Source organism: Danio rerio, chromosome 15 (assembly GCF_052040795.2).
Source record: "Danio rerio strain M-AB ecotype USA chromosome 15, GRCz13ab, whole genome shotgun sequence".
Classification (NCBI taxonomy): domain Eukaryota; kingdom Metazoa; phylum Chordata; class Actinopteri; order Cypriniformes; family Danionidae; genus Danio; species Danio rerio.
In genome coordinates this window covers 29321488-29344544 of record NC_141035.1, presented here as the reverse complement: position 1 = coordinate 29344544, position 23057 = coordinate 29321488, and the positions used below count along the sequence as shown (strand labels likewise).

Here is a 23057-nt window from a genome sequence, read left to right as displayed (position 1 = left end):
TGGCGAATAACTTGACTTTAAAAATTGACTATTGTAAATTGACTTTCCTAGAATTCCCTGCATGGCACATGAATTTTTATGCATTTTGTTTACATTAATATGGATCTTTTTAGTTGTTTCCCCATCAGTTATGTACATTAGAGATTTATGTTACATCTAATGTTGATAAACAATGTTTATTTCATGTCTTTAATTTTATGCGTGTTACCACACTGGTGTTTTGTAGCTGTGTGGATGACACTGAGCACCTTTTATATGCTGATACTCTTTTCTGCTTGTGGGAGAAGTTGATTGTGATGAGCATTGGCTCATTATGTAACTTTCTCATCACCACCTGCATGTGGGTGTGCTAACGTGTCTAACTGTGTAACAAAAGATGTGTAGATGTAGGTCATTCCAAATACAGACATATTACCTCTATAAATTAATAAAATACGGTAGTTTACTGTAAAAATTAGAAATTACTTTTACGGTTTGTACTGTGTTTTTAACGGTAAAGTACTGGTAACCACAGCTGCTGTTTTTTTTACCGTAAATTTTACGGATTCATTTTTTACAGTGTATAATTGTATTACAATTTTACAATTTGACCATGATTTCCAGCAGACACCCTCTAAAATGTCATTCAGTTTAACATTTTTACACACCCCTAACATTTTCTCACTATATCCACAACTTATCATTACTCTAATGTACTTTTACATCCCATACATCCTGTCATTAATCAACTCAAACTGTATCTTGAAAACAACTGATTGATCTCAAGAAACAATCAATCGTCCCACAATGCAACTTTCTGCCAGGACTGCAAACATCCTCCTCCCATCCTGTGGATTAAATCAAAGCGTCATTGTCTTCACCTCGGTTAATCGGTAAGCCTTCAAAGGTGCTGAATTTGGACCTGGGGAACGAACAGCTGTAGAAGGGCCCCTCGCAGTCTATGAAGCAACACACGGGCCCCTGACAGTGACTTGGAGGATCAGCGCTGAGAAGAAGATCATGGACGTCTCCAGTCCTGGAACTGACAATTTGTCAATGGAGCCCAGCGCCAAGCTGTTTTGCTGTGGTTTCATGAGGCGTTGCATCCCTCTGGTGTATCGAGAGGAGCTGTACCACATCCTGCGCATGACGGGACCCCTGGTGAGGCTTCAGTCGCATTCACTTCATGATAATATGCTACGCTTGTCCTGTGTGAAAACTGAGCGCCACGAGAGAAATGTAGTGGCTTTGTGTGTTTGTGTGTAGTTTTTCTACATGCATGTCTGTTTGAATGCAAATTAATCCCAGGTGATTGGATATTTGATTGTTAAATGCTTGCGTAATCTTACATGATATGCCTTCAGTCTTGCGTGCAACAAAAACCATAGTAAAATATGTCTTTTATGAGATTTTCAAAGTAAATCAGTCAAGGTGCATAATAAAAATTTGACTTGTGTGGCTAGTTTTAATGTTATTTTAACTTAATTTAGTAAGATAATTAAGTTATAGAGATTTTAACCTGACATTAAAATTGACAAAGTCAGTACATCACTTGAATAGTTAACTTGATTCAACTTTTGTTTAATGCAGCAACAAATCTGTCCACTTTTACTGTGTAATTAGTTACAAATGAAATTCCCTTATGTTGGAGTGAAAGGAGAACAAACTTATGCAGGGTTACAGTAGATGCACAGTAGCACACATGGGTTACACAACATTTCTACATATTCTTGCAAAACAAAGCGTACTATATCAGCCATAAGTTGTCTTTTCAAATATGTGATACTGGACCACAGTCTTATTTTACAAAAATACTTTTTCCCAATAGCCAAAAATGGGCCAAAATTACAGATTTATCTTTTACCCCAAAAACCATTAGAATATTAAATATTGACTATGTTCTATGTTTTTTAAGGCTTAACTAGGTTAATGAGATGAACTAGGCAGGTTAGGGTAACTACCTTTTCTAGCTTAAAGGGGCTAATAATTTTGACCTTAAAATAGTTTTTTAAAAAATATTTTAAAAATGCTTTTATTCTAGCTGAAATAAAACAAATAAGACTTTCTCTAGAGGAAAAAGTATTATCAGACAAACTGTGAAAATGTCCTTGCTCTGTTAAACATCATTTGGGAAATATTTAAAAAAGAAAACAAAAAAATCAAAGGAGGTTTAATAATTCTGATTTCAACTGTATAAAAATCAATTTCAAGTAATGACACTTATACACACTTAGGGAAAAAATTAAGCCAAAGATCAAATATCTTTTGAAAATATTGCTGTAAATTTAACAATAGCAAAAGTACACTTCTGACTGAAAATAATTTTTCATCCGAGATTTTAGTGTATGTAAATATTGAGGCAAATCTGCTATTATTTTAATCCCCAGACTCTTATTTAGCATTTTAGACAGTTCTTTAATGCCTTAAATGTCACCCCACATTTTAAGTCCACACTTTTTATTGTGAATTACACAGTATTTAACTGTAAATTCAATAGCATTTTACTGTAGGACGGTTATGCAGTATATTACTGTATTTTAAAGTTGAATTGTGAAAATTCCTGTATATTTTACAGTAAAAAATGCATAAAGTTCTGTAAATATATATACAGCCATTTAAATGGTGATGTAAATGTAGTTACATATTTTTTTTGTAATAGATTTACAGTAAGTTACTGGTAAACTGCTGCCTGTAATAACTGTAAATTCATCAGGAAATTGATAACAATGTAGATAATATACTGTATGCAGATTCCAGTTATAGTTTGTCAAGTTCAGGTTTAGACACTTTAATTTACTAAAAGATGCTGATAGATAAGGGGTTAATAGTTCACTAACTAGCAATAGACACTAACTAGTTTGATATTTCAATTATGCATAAAAATGTATATCTTTTTGCTGCTTGTTCTAACTATTTATTTAAAATTACACTTAATTGTTAAAAATTCAATCAACTTAATATAGTAAAAACCATTAAATATTTTAATCGTTTTGCAAGATGAAGGCATTTTTTACTATGTATATTATGATGTTTGTGATATCTTTTTTTTAAAAATCACAATGTGTTTCTTCTTTTATTTGACAATAATGTTTTGAACTATATGCTGTATGTGTTGTGATAGTCATCACAAGCAATGAAATTAGTACTGTATATTAATCCATAAAAAAACAACTTTTAAATGTAATAATTTAATTATATTGCAAGATATATGTGTTATATTATTAAATCAGATAACATTAAAAGCTGTCATATACTTATGTCAAAGTTTGTATCCTTTTGAAAATTTCCATTTAATATTTTAGTTACCAATTTGGAAAAGAAAATTTAATAAATTTAGCTTTGCATGTGGATTCAGACAAACTGAGAAAGTCAGAAAGTGTTGTTCCCCACTCTTTAGTCTTTGTTTTTCGTCTGTGTGACTGTGGACTTTAATAACCCTTTTCCGTTTGAGTCCAGCACTTTCATCTTCGTTTGTGCTAAATATTTCTTTGTTTGTGTTCTTAGCTTGTGTGCCGGTTCCTGAATTTCCTCCTTTTCTTTGTGGTGACAATGTTCTGTGGCCGCCTGGGGAACACTGTGCTGGCCGGTTACGCCATGGCCTCAGCTGTAAGTCTGCTTAGGTCAAAGTTTCTGCTGGACAAAATGTGCACTGACAATGTTTTAATATGTACTTAGCAATCATTTACAAGCTTACAAAGAATGTCTAATGCATTTGTTTTGCAGACAATTAATGTAACAGCTGCAGCGACGGGGTTGGGACTCGCTTTGGCATGTGACACTTTGGTATCACAGGTGCGTTTTATTATACAAACAGCACTCCAACTGACTATTAAAACAATAAACCAAAAGCCCATGTTCTTCCCATGCTCGTTTACCCCACAGTCCAAAGACATGTGGTAAGCTAAATTGTCCGTAGTGTATGTGTGTGAATGAGTGTGTATAGATGTTTCCCAGTGATGGGTTGCAGCTGGAGGGGCATCCGCTGCATAAAACATGCTGGATAAGTTGGTGGTTCATTCCGCTGTGACGACACTGATTAATAAAAGCACTAAGCCGAAAAAAATGAATGAATGACATAAATATGCTTTTATTTAATAAACATTTACTATGCTTTCTATGTTTATAAAAACACTTCCGTGATATCTTTGACTCATATCATGTACATATACTGAAAACATGTGATGTGGAAAACAAATTCCACTGATTAATTGCTAGTAAATTTCATAAATAGTTGCACATTAATGCACATGACACATTTTTGTATGTGTTTGCTTGTGAAAAGCAGACAAATACAGTCAAAACAGTCAAAATAGTTTTAATTGCAACTTTTAATTAAAATGATAAAAACTGTTTTTTTTTATTTATATACAGATCAATCCTTGATGTATTAAGTTTTTAATGCAATCATATATTTAAAATATAATAAACATTGTTTTAAAAATATAATAAAATAATAATACAATTAAAAGACCTCTTAAAAATATCTGTGGATGTTATAGATGCAAATTAGTGTTTAATTTTTTTTTATTTTTAACTGCTGAAAATCAAATTTTCAAATAATATTTTTATTTAGACTATTTATTTGCAACAAAATAATGACAAATCAACGTAAAATATGCCTTAAATATTGGACAAAAATGTGTATGTGTGTGTGTGTGTGTGTGTGTGTATATATATATTATTTTTTTTTTATAAATAAAATAAAATAAAAATACATCACAAATTCAGAAAACCAAAACCAACTTTGCAACTCTCAGTCTTTTTAATTTGAAGCTCTTTACCAAATTAGATACATACAAAATATTTACAAAACTATGTCTTTATTATTATTATTCATCTATTAATTTTTTTTTGTTATTGCAAAAATGTATAGTAATATAGTCATTTTGGTATAAGTTGATTTTGGCAAGTGTCACACCTTGGATATTTCCCTCAGACATTCGGGAGCAAGAATCTTCTCCGTGTTGGGATCATCCTGCAGAGAGGCATCGTAATTCTGACACTCTTCAGTTTGCCCTGCTGGGCTTTGCTTGTGAACACCCAACCTCTTCTTCTGTATTTGGGACAGGAACCTGAGGTGGCCAGGTGACCCCCACACTCTTTAACACTCTTTAACACAGACACAAACAAACAACTCTCCATAGCCATATTGTTTTTTATACTGTAAAAAAACACTTGTTATGTGGCCCTATTACATTATGACTGTTTAGAATAGTTGATTCTGATAGGTCAATCACGGCATACCACTGTATGTTATTTGAAGATAACAACTGGAACCAAACACACAGGCTCATCCTAGTACTTAGGATATTCTCTAGACCATCAGTGAATACAATCACATCCATATTAATATACTGTACTTGTCTGTCACACAGCTGTTTTTGACTCAGCTTGTCACAGCTGAATAATATGTAGGAGAGTGTATGCAGTGCATCAGCTTTGCCTTTAATTTTTTTTTTTTTTTTAGCTTTGCCTTTAATTAAAGAATTAATAATGCAGCTCAGAACAATGTTTTGTCTCTAATGTTTACGCTTTGTCACAAGTAGTCATGTAAACTGTTGCCAACTAATTTTCAGAGGAAGTTTCTAAAGACGTTGCTGACAATTTCTTTCTAAAAGTTGCTAAATGAGTTTGTAACGTCCTTTCGTGAAGTTTGGTTTTGTAGTTTGGGCCCCAAAAAAGTGTTTTGGATAAATTGTTGTATTTTTTGATCATTTAGGTTTATTCGATTGACTGTTAAAAATCAGTGGTTATTATTAATGCACGTATTGATAACTACTCATCCAATGTGTTTTTGCTCATTTTCATTGCTTTGTCACTTTAACTGAAGCAGCGCTGCAAAAATAGACCCAATGCTTAAACTACAAAAGTGAAGTTTTAATATGCATTAGTATGTTTCTACTATGGGTTGGTATGTCATTAGTATGTCCAATGTTAAATCAATGACAGTTTTTTTATAACGGAAGCCTAAGGGACAGTTGCTAGGGTGCTGTAAGTGGTTGCTAGGTTGTGGCTAGTGAGTTAAAATAATCATCAGTGATTGGCAGATTGGTAGTGTGAGTTACATAAGCCCAACCTTAAGTCTGTTAGACTTTCTGGTGCAAAGTTATGAGGTCCCAAGGTTTGCTCCAATGTTAAGTCCATGGGACTTTTCCGATATTTCTGGGTCAGTTTTCGGAAAACAGTAAGTCGGATCAATTGGAAAAGATATAGCAACTTAATTTAGCATAGTTTGGAGGTTTGGAGTTAGTTTGGTGGTTGTAGCATGAACGGTCTAGGAGAAGATGTGTTCCTAAATTAGTCTAAGAAGAAGAAGAGGAAAAAAAAGACATTTATGTAGTATAACAGTATGTTGGCTTTCTCAAAGCACCATAGTGATGGCTGCTTCTGTGTACAGTTTAAAAGCTCTATTATATATTAACATGGGTATTAAAAAAAAAACAAGTGCTGCTTATGCTCTTCTTCTGCTCTGTTAGTGTGTGCAGTGTCAAAGAGGTGTTTAGCCTGCAGTCTTTACTAATCTTTTGATTTGAGTCACTTTTTCAAAGTCGCTAAGTAGTCAAATTAATATTAAATGTTGCTAAATTTGTTGCTAGGTTTATTTTAAAAAGGAACATTTTATAGGGTTGTACGAAAGATTCTATAGCAAAAAAAAGGCTAAGTTGACAACACTGGTTGTGTAATAGGAGGGATAAAGTACATCCAGGTGGTTCACAGAATAAAGCTCTTCTGTGATAACAACCGAATGTATTTTATCCCCTACCCCTAAACCCGAACCTCACAGGAAACCTGTGGCAAATTTTGAATGTTAAAAGACTGTTAAGGATGTTATTTATGATTTCTAACCGTTTTGAATTACGAGGACACAAGGCATGTCTTTGTAAACCATCTTAATAGAGAGCAACTAGGTCATACCCTAGTCATTATATAATTTTTACACACACACAAACACACACACACACACATACACACTGAATACATGTAGACTGATATTGACTGTTGAATACTTGAAGTGAGTATCGATGCATTAGAGCTCACATGTGTCTGTGATTTTTAACTGAAATCTCTCTCTCTCTCTCTCTCTCTCTCTCTCTCTCTCTCTCTCTTTCTCTCTCTCTCTCTCTCTCTCTCTCTCTCTCTCTCTCTCTCTCTCTCTCTCTCTCTCTCTCTCTCTTAGGATTGCACAGCTTTATGTGGTGGTTTATTTGCCAGCAATTCCAGTAAGGTTCACTAGTGGATGATTATGGGTTGCATTTTCAGCTTACCTTAATTATTTGTATGCATTGCTGTCCATCCTCATGTTGATTGTGTCATGTTTCTATACTACAGGCTATGTTTCTGTATCAGCTGCAGCTGTCATATCTTCAGAACCAGGTACATAAAATATACATTTAAGAAACTGAACAAAGCAAATAAGTGCTTTCAGGTGTTGTATGTGGTTGTTGTAATATTTATAAACCCTCTGTAGGGAGTGATCAAACCTCAGATGTACGCGTCTGCTGTGGCCAATGTTGCCAATGTCATCGCGAACTATTTTCTGCTGTACTGGTGGGATTTTGGAGTTTAGTGAGTCGAATATGTTTCCATATTTCTTTTATTTTCATATTTATCTATTTGTTCATTTATACATACTTTTCTTGGTTTTAAATTTCAGCATGATACTTTTTTCTCTTGTGCATTTTTAGTGGATCTGCTGCCGCAAACACCTTTGCTCAGGTTTTTAATTGTTTTGCCCTGTTTTGTTTCATTCGCTGGCAGAAGCTCCATGAGAAAACTTGGGGAGGTGAGTGTTTATGTTGAAAGAATTGCTTTAAAACTGCAAGTTTGCAAAGCTAGTGCCTGTTTAAAATGACTATTTAGTTTAGTCATTCCACTTAATTAAAGCTTATAACTTAGTATAGTTTTATAAAACTTATTATATACTCATAACTTGAAACTTATTTGAACTAAAATAAACTACACATTAAAAGAGCTGCTACACTAATAAAGGTTTGCCACACTACTGCTATTTATTGATAAAAAAAAAAAAGAAAAAAAAAGAGCTTACTGAACTGAATGCTGTCTGTAATACTTTTCCTGTGATGATTCCTGGGTCATGACATCTCTGTACAAATCAAACAACAAAAGCTTCTTTATGACTTCCTTTCATAGAGTTTGGGTAAAATACTTGCTCTGTGGCTGATTTCTCACTGCTTTCGTTAAACAGGGTGGTCTTTAGAAGCCCTGCAGGACTGGGGCTCATATATGAAGCTGGCAATCCCCAGCACACTCATGACCTGCTTTGAATGGTGGATTTATGAAGTTGGAGGATTTCTGGCTGGTACATTTTTTGTTATATTACATTATTATTTATATTTTTGAAAATAAAATTAAAATTAAATTAGTAAAATATATATATTTTTAATATCAGATGTTATCGCCAGTTATGGCTCTTTTAATGATAAATGCCAACCCCTCAAAACTTATTTTCACTTGCTTCTAAGTTTATCCACAGATTGAATCAATTTAAATCACTGAAATTACCCCTTCCAACCTCCTTCTCTTAAAAAAAGAAAGAAAACATTTATTTTTTATTTTTTTTATTTACTATTGTTGTTGTTGTTATTATTATTATTATTATTATTTAAAGTTATGCTATTTATCATTGTTTTATTATTCATACATTGTATTATTGTTAAACTGTTCTGTCTTGTTATAAAAGATTAAAGGGAAAAAGTGGAAAGTCTTTTATGTCTGTCATATCAAGCCCTTATGCTCATTTTACTCAAAAAAAAAAATGTATGCATAAATTATTTTATAAAAACCATATACTTATTTACTTATTTTTCCCATGTTCACAAAGCAATAGAACTATTTTATAATTTTCAAATATTTTAATCAAAATTAATATAACAAATTGTAAACGTTTAAAGAAAACACTAATAAACACAATTGAAACACAATATATATATATATATATATATATATATATATATATATATATATATATATATATATATATATATATATATATATATAATTAATCTGGTTCCCTTAAAGTTAAGCATACTGTAACTTGGAACTGTTAACTCAATTTTATAATTATGCAGTTTTTTTTTTTTGCTTAACTATTTTAAGGCCATAGGTTAACTCACTTTTTTAAGTGAAGTCAACTAACTGCTTTAAATCACTATTTAAAGTGATTAGGTAGTTTTTAGGCATTTTTTACAGTGTATGTTTAACTTGTCAGACAGCTATTATTATGATTAAAACGGGAAAAAATAGGCTATCTTGGTCTATTGAATGTTAAATCAATCCAGTCCATCTTGAAAATAAAAAGGTTTAATTGCAGCAATACACTAGTTTTTTTTAATTAACATTTATAAAATTAAAATATTATCAAAAATTACCATATTACCACCAGATTACCATAACGGTAAATATTGGAATCAGCCAATAGCTGATTAAAATGTTTTTGTATCCTAGTGTGCATTACAATTTGAGTACATTTAACCAATGAGACTTACATTGCATTTCTCCTCATGCCTTCAGGAATGCTGAGTGAGGTGGACCTCGCTGCTCAACATGTGGTTATAATGCTGGCATACATCAACTACATGGTGTGTCTGGGTAGTCAGTATACAAAATCACGCATATTCTGGTCATAAAGGACTGTTCTTGATCACTTCCTTTTTGAAATTCCAGATTCCATTAGGAATGCAAGGTGCAGCGTGTGTTCGTGTAGGAAACGCTCTCGGCGCAGGAGAAACAGCTGCAGCAATCCTCACCAGCAAGGTGTCTCTTATCAGTGCAGGTGAAAACACTCGTTTCATCGTGAATATCAGTCATTCAGGAGCTCATTATGACACAGAGACAGTCGTACGCAGCAGGAGTTGATGTTTTGTAAAACACGTTAATTTTTGTTTTCCAGCTGTTATAGCAATCATTCAGGGTTTTGTTCTGGGCTCCACAAAAACGGTCATCGGCTACATTTTTACTTCGGATGAGTAAGCCTTTTATGTTCAAACACGTACAACAACAAAAAAGTTTGTTGGTTTAAGTACACTTTAACAAATCTGTGAACACTCAACTCTTCGGAATTAAGATTGAATAGAAGCCATGTAAACAACAGCTGCGTTTCAGATTTGCTTTCTGTGACATTTGTGATGTTTAGGTCCATAACAGAGCTCGTGTCTCAGCTACTGAACATCTACTGCCCTCTTCAGTTCTTTAATGGAATATTGGTGAGTTCTGCATAAACTATTCTCTTTTTTCCAGAATTTTACCAGTGGCAATGTACAGTGCTCAGCATAAGCGAGTACATCACTCACAGATCACCCTTTTACACTAATATTTTCTACATGATGCAGTCGGGAAGACTGTAGCGGTAGTCTTAGTAATAAGTAAGAGAGACAAGAGTTCGTTGTTGCTTCACGGTCCTCTTTGTTTTCATTTATTACACACACATGTTTGCATGTTAGAGTCAATAAGACACTTTGGATCATAAAATGATTCATAAACATGTTGGATATAGTACGCACTGATACATCAACTCACATCAGGATAAATAAATAAACAAACAAATAACATTATGAAACCTTAAACATTTGTACAGAAATTCTACAATCTTTATCACAAACTGGCTGAATTAATATTACTGTGTCAGAAAGACAACTCAGTTAAGTATTTACAGTAAGTGATATACACAAAACACTCTAAATCAGGGATGTCAAACTCAATTCCTGGAGGGCCGAAGCCCTGCACAGTTTAGTTCCAACCCGGCTTCAACACACTTACCTGTAGGTTTCAAACAAGCCTGAAGGACTCAATTAGTTTGATCAGGTGTGTTTAAATAGGGTTGGAACTAAACTGTGCAGAGCTGCGGCAAAATAATCAGTTAAAACTACGTGTTTATACATTGAAGCATGTGAATTAAAGTTTTATATGACATTTAGTTAATTTAACTAACCTTATAATAGGTGAGAGAGACAAGAGTTAGCTAGTTGCTTCACGGTTCTCTTTATTGTCTGAGGATGCGCTGCAGTCATCATGTTAGCTCAATTTTCTCAACTGCCACTCAGAATTCAGAAAATGCAGAATACATGCATGTATAGAAGTAAACAAATAAAAGTGAAATATATATAAATAATTTACTTTGTGACCCAAACTATATGTGGGATGGTCACATTTACAATAATATAAATATGCATAAACTTAGCCAAAATGCAACTTATGTAAAAAACAAAACTGAAGATCACAATCCAAAAAATCTGTACACACAAATGAATATTTTAGGCAAAAATATGAAATAAATGTTTAATAAACAGGAAAAAATCAAAAGAAATATATAAAATTTTGTTAAAAACTTTTGTAGTTTGTAATTTTATTTTATTTTTAGTTTTGCAATAACTTGTTTAAAGTAAAATGTTTTATCTTTCTATTCCTAAAGATGTTCGGTGATCAAACTCTTATTTTAATGAATATAAAACAATTTATAAAAGATATAAAAAGTTTAACAAAAAGGATTTTTTAAATGCACCAAAAAGTAGTGGCTATATTTACTGAGAAATGAATAAAATTTTTCATTTGCAAAAGGAGGTCTACTCATTTATGCTGAGCGCTGTATAAGGGGAGGGACCGTTACTATCAACCATTACTGTAACCTTCAGAATAGGATTGTACAAATGTAAGTCCTGCCTTTGAGACAAGTTTTCAGAAATTTTCTAGTGTAATGTTAACATAACTTGGTGTTATTTTAATGTTATTTTAACAGCAGTGATATACCATTAACGTCTTTGTTAGTATTTTGATTTAGGATATATTTTTTCTGATTTTTTCTTTTTCTGATTTTTATATTTTTTTCTGATTTTGTTAACAATTGCCATTTTATTAGTTCATATATGAATATAGGCCATCCTTGAAATACAGTTTTCCAAGTGTTGTTTTTTGTGTTGGTTTTTAACACATTTTTCATCATAATAGGCTTGATAACTAATTCGTAATAACCAATTTGTTTTGCCTTTGCCATAATGACAGTAACATTATATTCTTCTGCTTACTTTGCAAGATACTAGTATTCAGCTTAAAGTGTAATTTTAAGGCTTAACTAGGTTAATTAGGTAAACTTGATTTCTTAAGGGGGCTAGTAATATTGACCTTACAATTGTTTTTGTTTTTTTCATTATTTTTTTATTAAAAGCTGCCTTACTAAAGTGAATAAGAAATATAGAATATGTGGCAACTAGCTGAAATATAAAAACTGAAGAAATAGTCAAATATTTTTTAGATGTAGTTCATATATATACAGTTTTTTCTATATACTTATAATCATTTTGTCAAATGCAGTATCTTATATAACTCACCTTGAGTTCCGGTATTATCCTTTGTTTCTCACTGTTTCAGTGTGTTGGCATGGGTGTTCTCCTTGGCACTGGGCAGCAGAAGATAGCAGCTATTGCAAACCTCTTTGGCTACTACTGTATTGGACTCCCATCCAGCATTGTTCTAATGTTCACGGCCGGTTTACAAGTTGCTGGTTCGTCCCATTACAAATAAATAAATGACTCCTATCAAAATGAATGGTGTTAAAATGCACCAATGATCAGGGAGCTTTTAATATATGTGATTTATCCTCCTTTATTGCAGGCTTTTGGCTGGGCCTCCTCATTGCAGTCTTTTTGCTAGCAATTTTTTTCACCGTGGCCATTTTCAAATTAAACTGGAAGAAAATGACAGAAGAGGTAGGTGCATCAGGTCTATTAAAACATTATGTTTCTTCTAATTAAGATGCTTATAGTCATGCAATTAATTCTTGACTTGTATGACTAAAACCTTTTTTCTGTTTGAAAGGCAATTGCGCGTACAGGAAAGAGTGCAAATGGAGCAGCAAATGGAACAATGACCACTGAGTTTTGTTCAAACCATCGCAACAGCTTCTACCAGGTGGTCCTGAACGCAGAGGTATTTTGTTTCAGTTTTCATTTTAAATAATAAATGCTATTTTTATTTAATTAAACATAATCGTTGTAGGACTAACAAACTAAAAACTAAAAACAAACACACAGATAAATCTAACAGACATTTTTCATGAACAAAATATTTTCATTTGTTGAAATTCATTATGTGGATAAGATCCATCATGTCTGCTAATTTGTACACCTTTAAAGTAGTAGTTCACCAGAAACTGAAATTTTAATTTTCTTTTCATTTTGTTCCAGTGATCACTATATATGACTTTTTTAATTCTTGTAATCTTTTGTAGATCTTGTCTCCTGTAGGAGAATTTTGTTTTAGAAAAAAAGATCCTGCTGTACATAGACACCCAACAAGACAACATATAACATACATACACATTAAAATCTGTGCCTAAAATTCCTCCTGAACTAAAAAACGGTTCCATAATAACAATAATTAAAAGAAAAAAAAATGCAATATGCCCCCACTGCCCTCTGTTATGCCAACCAATACAGTTATCTTAATCTTTAACCGTCCTACCCTACTTGCTCTTTGATCAATTTAATTGAAACAAAAGAATTATACTATTACACTTGCATAACAGGACCCTGTATCTTCTGCAAGAATTCAGACTCCAAAGACAGCACATTACATATTATAGAGAACTTTTGCCCATTTAATTAAAGGCAGCGTGGCCTGAATGAAAATTGGTCCATATTTACTATACTATTGGTGAACTTCTTGATGTCAGCCACACTTCTTAGAATGTGATTAGATGAATATGTGAGTATGTGGTGCACTCTTTCCTCTAAATAACAAAATAAACAACAAAAATGGCAGCAGTGACAAAACAAAATGTAAGAAATCATCTGATCATAGCAATATGGATATGCTTGCACAAATATAGAAATTCTGCACTTCAGTCAAATCACATTTTGTTGATTTATAAAACATTTTGTACAATAAAGTGCTTTAAATCAAGCAGCTGTTCAGCATTAAACATGGAAAAAAAATCCCAATGCTGCTTTTACAAAATATATCAATTTAGCCCCTTATAGGGCACACCGTAAAAAGTAAAAACTTAAACAAATTACTTTGACTTGTTACAATTATTTTAATTAAGTTTGACAAACGTAATTTATAACAGTTTTCAGTAATAAATTAATTTAGCTATTTTAGGTATAACAAGTTTTAGTAACTTATTTACTAAAAATTATACTTAATAATAATTATATTTATATGATAATACTTAATAATAATAATAATAATAATACTTTACTAAAACTAATGATTTGTGGAAAGTACAAGTATTGCTCACTATTATTAGCTAACAATACTTACACTTGCCACAAAACTTATTCATTCATTCATTAATTTTCTTGTCGACTTAGTCCCTTTATTAATCCGGGGTCGCCACAGCGGAATGAACCACCAACTTATCCAGCATAATAAACTTATTATTATTATTATTAATATTATTATTATTATATTAACATGAGAGGGAAATTATATGTGCTGTAATAAAAGTATTTTTACTATTATTACTATTATTATATTTCCAATATTATATTGAATGATTTGTTCTGTATGTATTCTATTTCTGTTTTCTTAAATAAATTACTAAAACGTGTTACACCTAAAAGAAGTAAATACATTTTATACTGAAAAACTGTCATGAATTAAGTTTGTCAATCTTAATTCATTTAATTGTAACAAGTCCAAGTAATTTGTTTAAGATTTCACTTTTTACTGTGCAGTGATTAAAATACTCCTTAAAAAAACCCTGGAGTGCTACTGGGGATTATTACAAGAGTGTTGAACTTTTTCAACTCAGTTATAATTTAATTGTAATCAATGTCAACGAAGTTTGCCCAAAAAATGGTTAAATTTCTTTTTTAAAGCAACTCTTATGTTTTTACTTGAGTCTGACCTCGACAGAGTGAACAAAGAAATAAACCAGAGAGGATTGTATGTAATCACCACAGACCAAATGAAGTTTAAAGGTGTTTATCAGCCAGAATTCGTTCATACACTCAAAACTAATGTTATTTTGCCCCTAATTTGTTCAAAATTATGTATATTTCGTCCACTATAACAAAGTTGCTCTGTACATATAAGTACAATGTTAAAGTATTAATCACAAATGTGTTTGTATTGTTTTTGAGAGGTCAGTGCAAAAACAACACATTAGTTTTAAAAGTGCACCTCAAATCGCATACTTATCCACTATTCTACAGCATTTTGTAGTATAAATAGTATTGTTAGGACCTGCCAGTTTTAACCCAAAAATGACTGGTGTGTTAGATGAAGAAGAGCCCAAATCAGAGATTCAGTCAAAGAATGTTTACTAAAAATTGATTGCAGTTTCATCGGCAGAAGTCAGCTTCAGTCCTCACGCAGAATTCATAAGCTGCTCTGCTTACAATCTCAAATCACCTACAATTATCTAACATAACGTCCTACACATACTGTAGGTGCTTTACCCTGATTGGTTAAAACACAGATAGACAATTTCCAAATAGGTACTCAAAGGTGGGGGTCACATCTTCTTCCAAGATAGGATAGAGACAGCAGACAATGTTGAGACAGCCATTAGGCTATTCAGAGCTGACCTCAGACCTGTAGGAATGATCCACAAAAGAATATAACACAAACACAAAGTACAAAATGTTTTATACTCAAGGCTGTTTTTTGTGCTCTTAGCCATCTTATCAAAACTGGTATAATAAACATAGCAACAAAGACATCTCCTCTTATAACAGAATCATTTACTTTCACACACACTGTAAAAAATGCTGGGGTCCACACAATCGATGTGTTAAGCTTACATAATCGTTTTTTTTACAAATTTAAGTGGATTGAATATAAAACAATTAAGTTGTACCAAATATCCAGCAGCAAAATTTACATCTAGTGACAGCTGCTCAAGTAGCACCAAAATTCTCAGTTCCACGTGAGAAGTTTCAATGACTGACCTCTTGAATGGGCCTAAAGATCCTGAGGAAACAAATAACTTGGCATTCAGAAAAAGCAATGACTCATATCATTCAGTTCTAGTCTGAAGAGGTATGACATTAAGGTCATCACATATTATAGGCTGTTGAACACAAATTCTACTTTATTACGTAATAATCATATTACATAGAAAGGATATTTGCCAATCCTGGAAAGGTAATCATCCAGCAGTGGTGGAAAGAGTATACTAAAAAATCATACTCAAGTAAAAGTACCGTTACTTGTCTAAAAATGTAGTGCAAGTAGAGTAAAAGTATCTGTTGTAAATATTACTCAAAGTATAAGTAAATAGTACACCTATCAAAATTACTCTAGAGTAGTGTGTAGTGAGTAAGACTCTGTAAAAAGCTGATGCATTTACATGTAAATTGTGAATGTTTGTAAACGTAACATTCTGTAATGCATTTAGTTATTGCCCAGCAGACACACAACATCATAAGTTAATTAATATTGGGTTTTAATTAATGTCAGGCGAACCAAAATTCAATATTTAGCCAGTGTTTAAGGACAAAGTTAATTTGATTACCAATAAAGACATCAAATGACGTTGATATTTGGTTGATTTTAGGTTGTGAGAAAGTGACCAAAATCCATTGTTGAGCCAACATCTTAAACTAATGTCATATTTATATTAAATGTCATATAAATTGACATTTATTTTTCAGGTATGGCAACCAAAATCCAACATCTGATAGACGTCATATTGCTAACGTCCACACAATGTCGAGCTGTAACATCATTAGACATTAATATTTGGTTGATTTTAGGCTGCACGTTGGACATTGATTTTGGCCTGAAATTGAGTTTTGATGTCAACACGATTTTCATTTCCAAACAAAATACAACGTCCCCACGTCGGGGTGTAAAGTTATGTTGACGTCTTGTGCCTGCTGGATGTTTAACCCTTTAACTACCCCACCAAGAAAAAAATGTTTGGATTACTTTTTTTAACTCCTAATGGCCCTAGTTAACACACTCAATGCATTTTTTTCAACGCATCCCATAATTTCTAAAATATCAGCCTCTACCAAATGGTAGATATGTTGGTTTATGGTAAAAGTACTGGGCTTAATAAATAAACCAAGAAAAATCTGAAAATATGAAGTCTAAGACCAATTTATTAAAAAAAAATATTCAAAATAAAACATTTTTGAATATTAAATCACCATTTTTTTATTGAAGTAAAATATTTCAGATTTCCAGTTAACATGTTTTCTAGTTTTTTTTGTTTGTTTTTTTACAATAAAAACTATATCAAGTTTAGGAGTGAAACAGGATTATGTTTGTTTGATTTTTCTTTTGTAAACCAACATTGCTTAGTGTGTAAGCAATTATTTAAAACAGTCATTCTTTAAATGACTTTAACAGTGATTATTTAAAACAGTAAAAACATTGTCAACCATTTGATAGAGAGGCAGTCAAAGGGTTAAGGCCATTTCTGTCATCATACAGTAAACATCTGTCATCTTTTCATCAGTGACATGTTTCTAATCAGTCTCTGGGTCAATGCATGTAAAGATTGTAGACATCTTGGACACTTTTAATGCCTCTAAACAGTTTGCTGCAATTATAAATTGCCCATGTCTTGAAGTAATTCATCATGATGTGATTTACTTTATATATGAGAGTTGATTGGACAGGAATTACAGGACTGTTTTTCTAATCCTCATAGACATAGTAGTGACTGCAGGTTGAAGCAAAGTAGTGGAGTAAAAGGGCTGATACAGCACTAAAAATATACTCAAGGAAAAGAAAAAATACACATTTTTTAAAACTACTTAGTAAATTACATTCCTGAAAAAAAAACTACTCAATTACAGTAATTATTTGAGTATTTGTAATTTGTTACTTTACACCACTGTCATCGGATAAACCTTCTTCAGTATTTCCACTAGTAAAAGCAGTGCATTTGCAGTGAATATTCTAAAAAGAGTAGGTGCACTTTAAATACGCAGATGATGTATTTATTCAACCGATAAAAACACATGTTTGTACCGCTTGAATAAGTGCATCTTCTGGGTATTTAAAGTGCACTTATTATTATTATATTCAGTTCATGTTGAATTTTGGATTGTGCAAGCAAAAGTCTCCTACTTAAGTGATTGTGCCACCTCCCAAATAGGGAATGTTGCTATACAAATGACATACTGTTTTTTTAGTTTTGTAATTTATTTCACTAATTTGACAACCATTAAACATCCACTGGGAAACGGTTTGAATTTATGTTTTGCAAAAAAAAAGTTTGATTTAAGATGATTATATTATAATTAAACTTATATGCTACACGGTTGAGTATATACAGTTGAAGTCCACTTTGGTTTTGTGGGAAAAAAATTAAACATATTTCTAAACATAATAGTTTTGATAACTCATTTCTCATAACTGATTTCTTCTATTTTTGCCATGATGACAGTACATAATCTGTAATATTTTAGTAAATAATCATAACATTTTATCAGACAGGGTTCATACACTCCTGGAAATGTCATGAAATTCCGAAAAGGCATTTTTCAGGCTTGGAAAAGTTTTGGACAAACAAATTACCCTAAAATGTTCTGGAAAATTATTTGTGTACTTGAATATATTTGAGATGAACTTGACTTATACTTGACTGTATTTAATGGGTAAACTTCAAAAAAATAAAATGGGTAAAAAGCAATGTTCAAAAATCAAAAGCAATTTTAGCTTCACCTCTCTTTCACTCGCTTTCAATTCAAGATGCATTTTAAGTGTCGTACAGAGGTACATTGTGGGTGCTTAAACAAGCCAACGTTTATCAAATTTTCATGCAGACATCAGGACACTTTCTAAGCTATTTTACAGATATGAAAATAAACTACATGGATTGTCACATATTTTTTAATATCCTATAATAAATTTGAACATGCATTTTTTTTCTTTTCTTTTTTTAAAGTGCAATTTAAAAAGCTTAATTAGGTCAATTTAATCCTTTATTCTAGCCAAAATAAAACAGATAAGACGTTCTCCAGGAGAAAAAAATATAGGAAACACTGAAAAATTCCTTTCTTCGTTAAACATCGTTTGGGAAATAAAATCTAAAGTAAAATTTAATTTAATTTTGACTTCAACTGTATGTGCTTAACTGTGTGTGAATAGTGTCATCTGGGATGCAATATATAACATTATAGGTATTTTGCTGCAAAAGTATTGCCAACTTCAGTTTTACTAAATAAGTGATTTTAAAAAGTTTGAGGGTGACGCGGTGGTGCAGTGGGTAGCGCTGTCACCTTACAGCAAGAAGGTAGCTGGTTCGAGCCTCAGCTGGGTTAGTTGGCATTTCTGTTTGGAGTTTGCATGTTCTCCCTGTGTTTGCGTGAGTTTCCTCCAGATGCTCCGGTTTCCCACAGTCCAAAAACATGCGGTACAGGTGAATTGGGTAAGCTAAAGTGTCCGTAGTGTATGTGTAAAAAATGTGCTGGAAAAGTTGGCGGTTCATTACGCTGTGGCAATCCCAGATAAATAAAGCGACTAAGCTGAAAAGAAAACGAATAAAAAAGTATGCCATGTGTATTCGCCATGTTATGTGTGTAAAAGCACAATCAATAAATTCTACAGTACGTCTAATCCCTGGGAAACACTTATAATGGTGAAATTGTGTCTTTCAGAACGGAAATGGATACATGGTTGTGAGCTCTCAGGATCAGGACGAGAGGCTCAACAGTACTGCGGTACCCGAGGAGCCAAACGTGACTGGCGTGGAGGAAAAGCCTCCAGTTCTGCTGTCCACCACTCAGCTGGTTCTCAGGAGGGGTTTGACCACCGTCGCCGCTCTCCTCATCCTCGCCGTAGGAATAATCATCCATCTCACTGTGCCCTTACCACAAGTATCTTACGGTGCTGGTGCAAACTATACTGTGGACTCCAACTTTACCACAGCCAATCCCATCTATTCAACGAGTTTCATTTGAAATCAAGACTTCAGACAGATTCACTGTGAACTTTTTATATCTGCATATGCTGCGTGAGACCAAAAAACAAGTCTTTTAACGGCAATCCCAGGCTGTAGATTGTGACCTAGACAGAGGATAATATTTTTATCTTGAGCACATTTGCTTTGCCACAGCATTAGGCTGGAGGAGTATGAAAATCAACCAGCTTAGCAGAAAAAAAGGTCATATAATCTCTTTGGTTGACATTTCTAGTCAGATGACTGCTGGAGAAATACTGCCAAAAAGAAGATATTCTACAAAGCCGCTGTCAAGATTGAGAAAGATATGTTATTAAGCACGATGGAGATGTAGAAATTGAAGAAGTTGCATGTGAAAAAAGATTTCTCTGAATTATATTTTTCTCTTTTTAGAATGCTGCTGACGCTGCAAAAATCGCAAGAAAACTTTCACACACACACACACTCAGAAATAAAGGTACAAGATCTGTCACTGGGGTGGTAACTTTTCAAAAAGTACACTTTTGTACCATACAGATAAACATTAGTACCTTTAGGGTCCACTTTCATTCTTTTGATATTCACTTTTGTACCTTTAAGGTTCACTTTTGTACCTTTAAAGTACTATGAGGTACACATTTGTATATTTTTAGGTATTAATATGTACCTTTAGGGACCTGTTAGGAACAAAAATGTTTCTTTTGTAAAGGTACCGCCCCAGTGACAGATTTTGTACCTTTTTTTCTAAGAGTGCAGAACATCTTTTTACATTCTGCTTGTTTTCTGTGTAAACAGTCAATACATAAAAGCATATGGTGTTGGTCACACTTTATTTTGATGGTCTGTTTGTTGAATTTTAGTTACATTGCATCTACATGCCAAATAATTCTCATTAGATTATAAGTAGACTGTTAGGGTTGGGGTTACTGTAAGTTGACATGTACTTCCAAAGTTTCCTATAGTCAGAAGGTCCGTTGAATGAGCAGTATCAACAGATATTAAGCAGACAATCTACTAATACTCAAATGGACCATCAAAACAAAGGGTTACGCTTAAGTTTAACAAAAAAAGACTCCTAATAAACCGTACTACTATATGAGAAATTTCCATGTTGGGTTTTGCGTGAGATGTGGAATAAAAAAAGCAAGCTTTCAAGATGTTTTTAAACATCTTTTAACATGAGTGTCGATTCATTTAAATATTTTCAGCAAATTTTAAGACTTAAAAAGTAGGTTTTGCACAAGCTTTACACAAGCTGGAAATTCAGTGCAATGACAAAAAAACAAAAATGTGTTGTGTGTGAATGCCCTCTGTCATGCAATTTCATATGCGCAATAACACTGCATATTTTGCTGTTCAATAGAAAAAGTGTGTACAATGGATGCACCAAAGTAATCATTTTAAATCCTTTTGTACTGTGCATACAGCAATGAAACAGGCACCCATTTATTATCTATGATTCATCAAATTGAAATACACTAACTGCATAAAATTATAATATTTATAATATTATAATTATAATATTTATGATAATATTAACTATAATAAAATATATGATATTAATGAAAAATATATTAAATATTTTTCAAATATTTGCTTGTGACATTTCACGCTACTTGCCTTTGGTGTAGACACCGTGTAAGGCAAAACACATGCAACCTTTTGTGAGACGGTTCACATATGAGATTTTAAAGGTTACAGTAAATGTTCATCAACCATCAAGAGACATAATGTGATCTCTTTATTTGATGAAGGTCCCTGGCTGGACATCTTTTTAGGCTTTTTTTCTTTAGCTTGTTTTTATTGACACATATACAGTTGAAGTCAGATTTACTAGCCCCCCTTTAATTTTTCCTTTTAAAATATTTTCCAAATGATGTTTAACAGATTAAGGCCATTTTCACAGTATGTCTGATAATATTATTTCTTCTGGAGAAAGTCTTATTTGTTTTATTTCGGCTAGAAAAAAAGCCGTTTTTAATAGTTTAAAAACCATTTTAAGAGCAAAATTATTAGCCCCTTTAAGCTTTATTTGTTTTCCGTAGTCTACAGAACAAACCATTGTTATACAATAAATTGCCTATTTACCCTAACCTGCCTAGGTAACCTAACTGCCCTAGTTACGCCTTTAAATGTCACTTTAAGCTGTATAGAAGTGTCTTAAAATGTCAAGTAAAATATTATGTACTGTCATTATGGCAAAGATAAAATAAATCAGTTATTAGAAATAAGTTATTAAAACTATCATGGTTAGAAATGTGTTGAAAAAAAATCTTCTCTCCATTAAACAGACATTGGTGGAAAATAAATAAATAGGGGCGCTAATAATTATGACTTCAACTGTATATTAAATATATTTAATAAGGTAAAATTTTCATTGTGTTTGGTGCATGAACAGAACGCACCATACAGTGTATATTAACTTGTCCATTTAAACTACTAACACTGCCTTACTAATATATACATATATTAATATATTTCCTGGTATTGTTTGCTGCTAACATTTTATATGTAAATGTTTGATGTTCCCACATATGCCATTAGGGTTAACTAATTTACTGGGTTAAACATCTGATTTGACTGATTTGAGTGTCTTTTTCAGCTCTAAGGAGCAAAGAATGGCTTTAGTTGTTGTTGTTTCACTAGAGCTGAGAAAGTCAGTGACATGATTTAAACTGATGACGAATATAAAAAAATGCACATGCTTTTTATGCCCTCTGGAAGTCTGTACTGCTTAAGCACACCCCATCCTCAGAACTGTTTACTGTAAAAAAGATAATCTATAATTAGATTTTGTTCCTACTTTAAAACAGCTGCAAAGATTGCACATAGAGCAGCTTATCACAGATTAAATCCCAGAGTCAATAAATCACTATTCCATTATATTCAGTGTGTTTTGGGCTTATTTTTCTGCATCAGCTACATCAAGAGCCAGGTCACTTGAGGACGAATGAATTTAAGATTCTGAGCAGCAGTTTTTCCCAAATGGCAGAGTTGAAATTTAAGTAAATATTGGCAATCGTCTTTCTTATGTAAACTATTTGGATCTTGACTGGTGTGCGGATGTTTTTCTCTGTACATGCTTTTCTCTGAATTACATGTACTGTATGCACATTTGACTTGATCTTAGAACAGATACAGAATAGTTTGGTCACACTTTATTTTGATGGTCCGTTTGTTGAATGTTAGCTACATTGCATCTCTGTGTCAACTAATTCTCATT

General features: G+C 32.6%; 1 protein-coding gene across 5 annotated transcripts; it reads left to right on the top strand.

The window, feature by feature from the left end:
* The first annotated feature begins 863 nt into the window (after positions 1 to 863).
* slc47a4 (solute carrier family 47 member 4) lies at positions 864 to 21011 on the top strand. Of its 5 annotated transcripts, none has more exons than XR_015508620.1 (18): positions 864 to 1140; positions 3484 to 3585; positions 3703 to 3771; positions 4916 to 5064; positions 7157 to 7199; positions 7309 to 7353; positions 7448 to 7545; positions 7665 to 7762; positions 8186 to 8299; positions 9511 to 9578; positions 9664 to 9772; positions 9890 to 9965; positions 10133 to 10202; positions 12361 to 12493; positions 12604 to 12698; positions 12808 to 12918; positions 19554 to 19950; positions 20556 to 21011. XR_015508620.1 is itself a non-coding variant. In NM_001302254.1 (17 exon segments), coding segments are annotated over 17 exon segments (1824 nt in total).
* The last annotated feature ends 2046 nt before the right edge of the window (positions 21012 to 23057 follow it).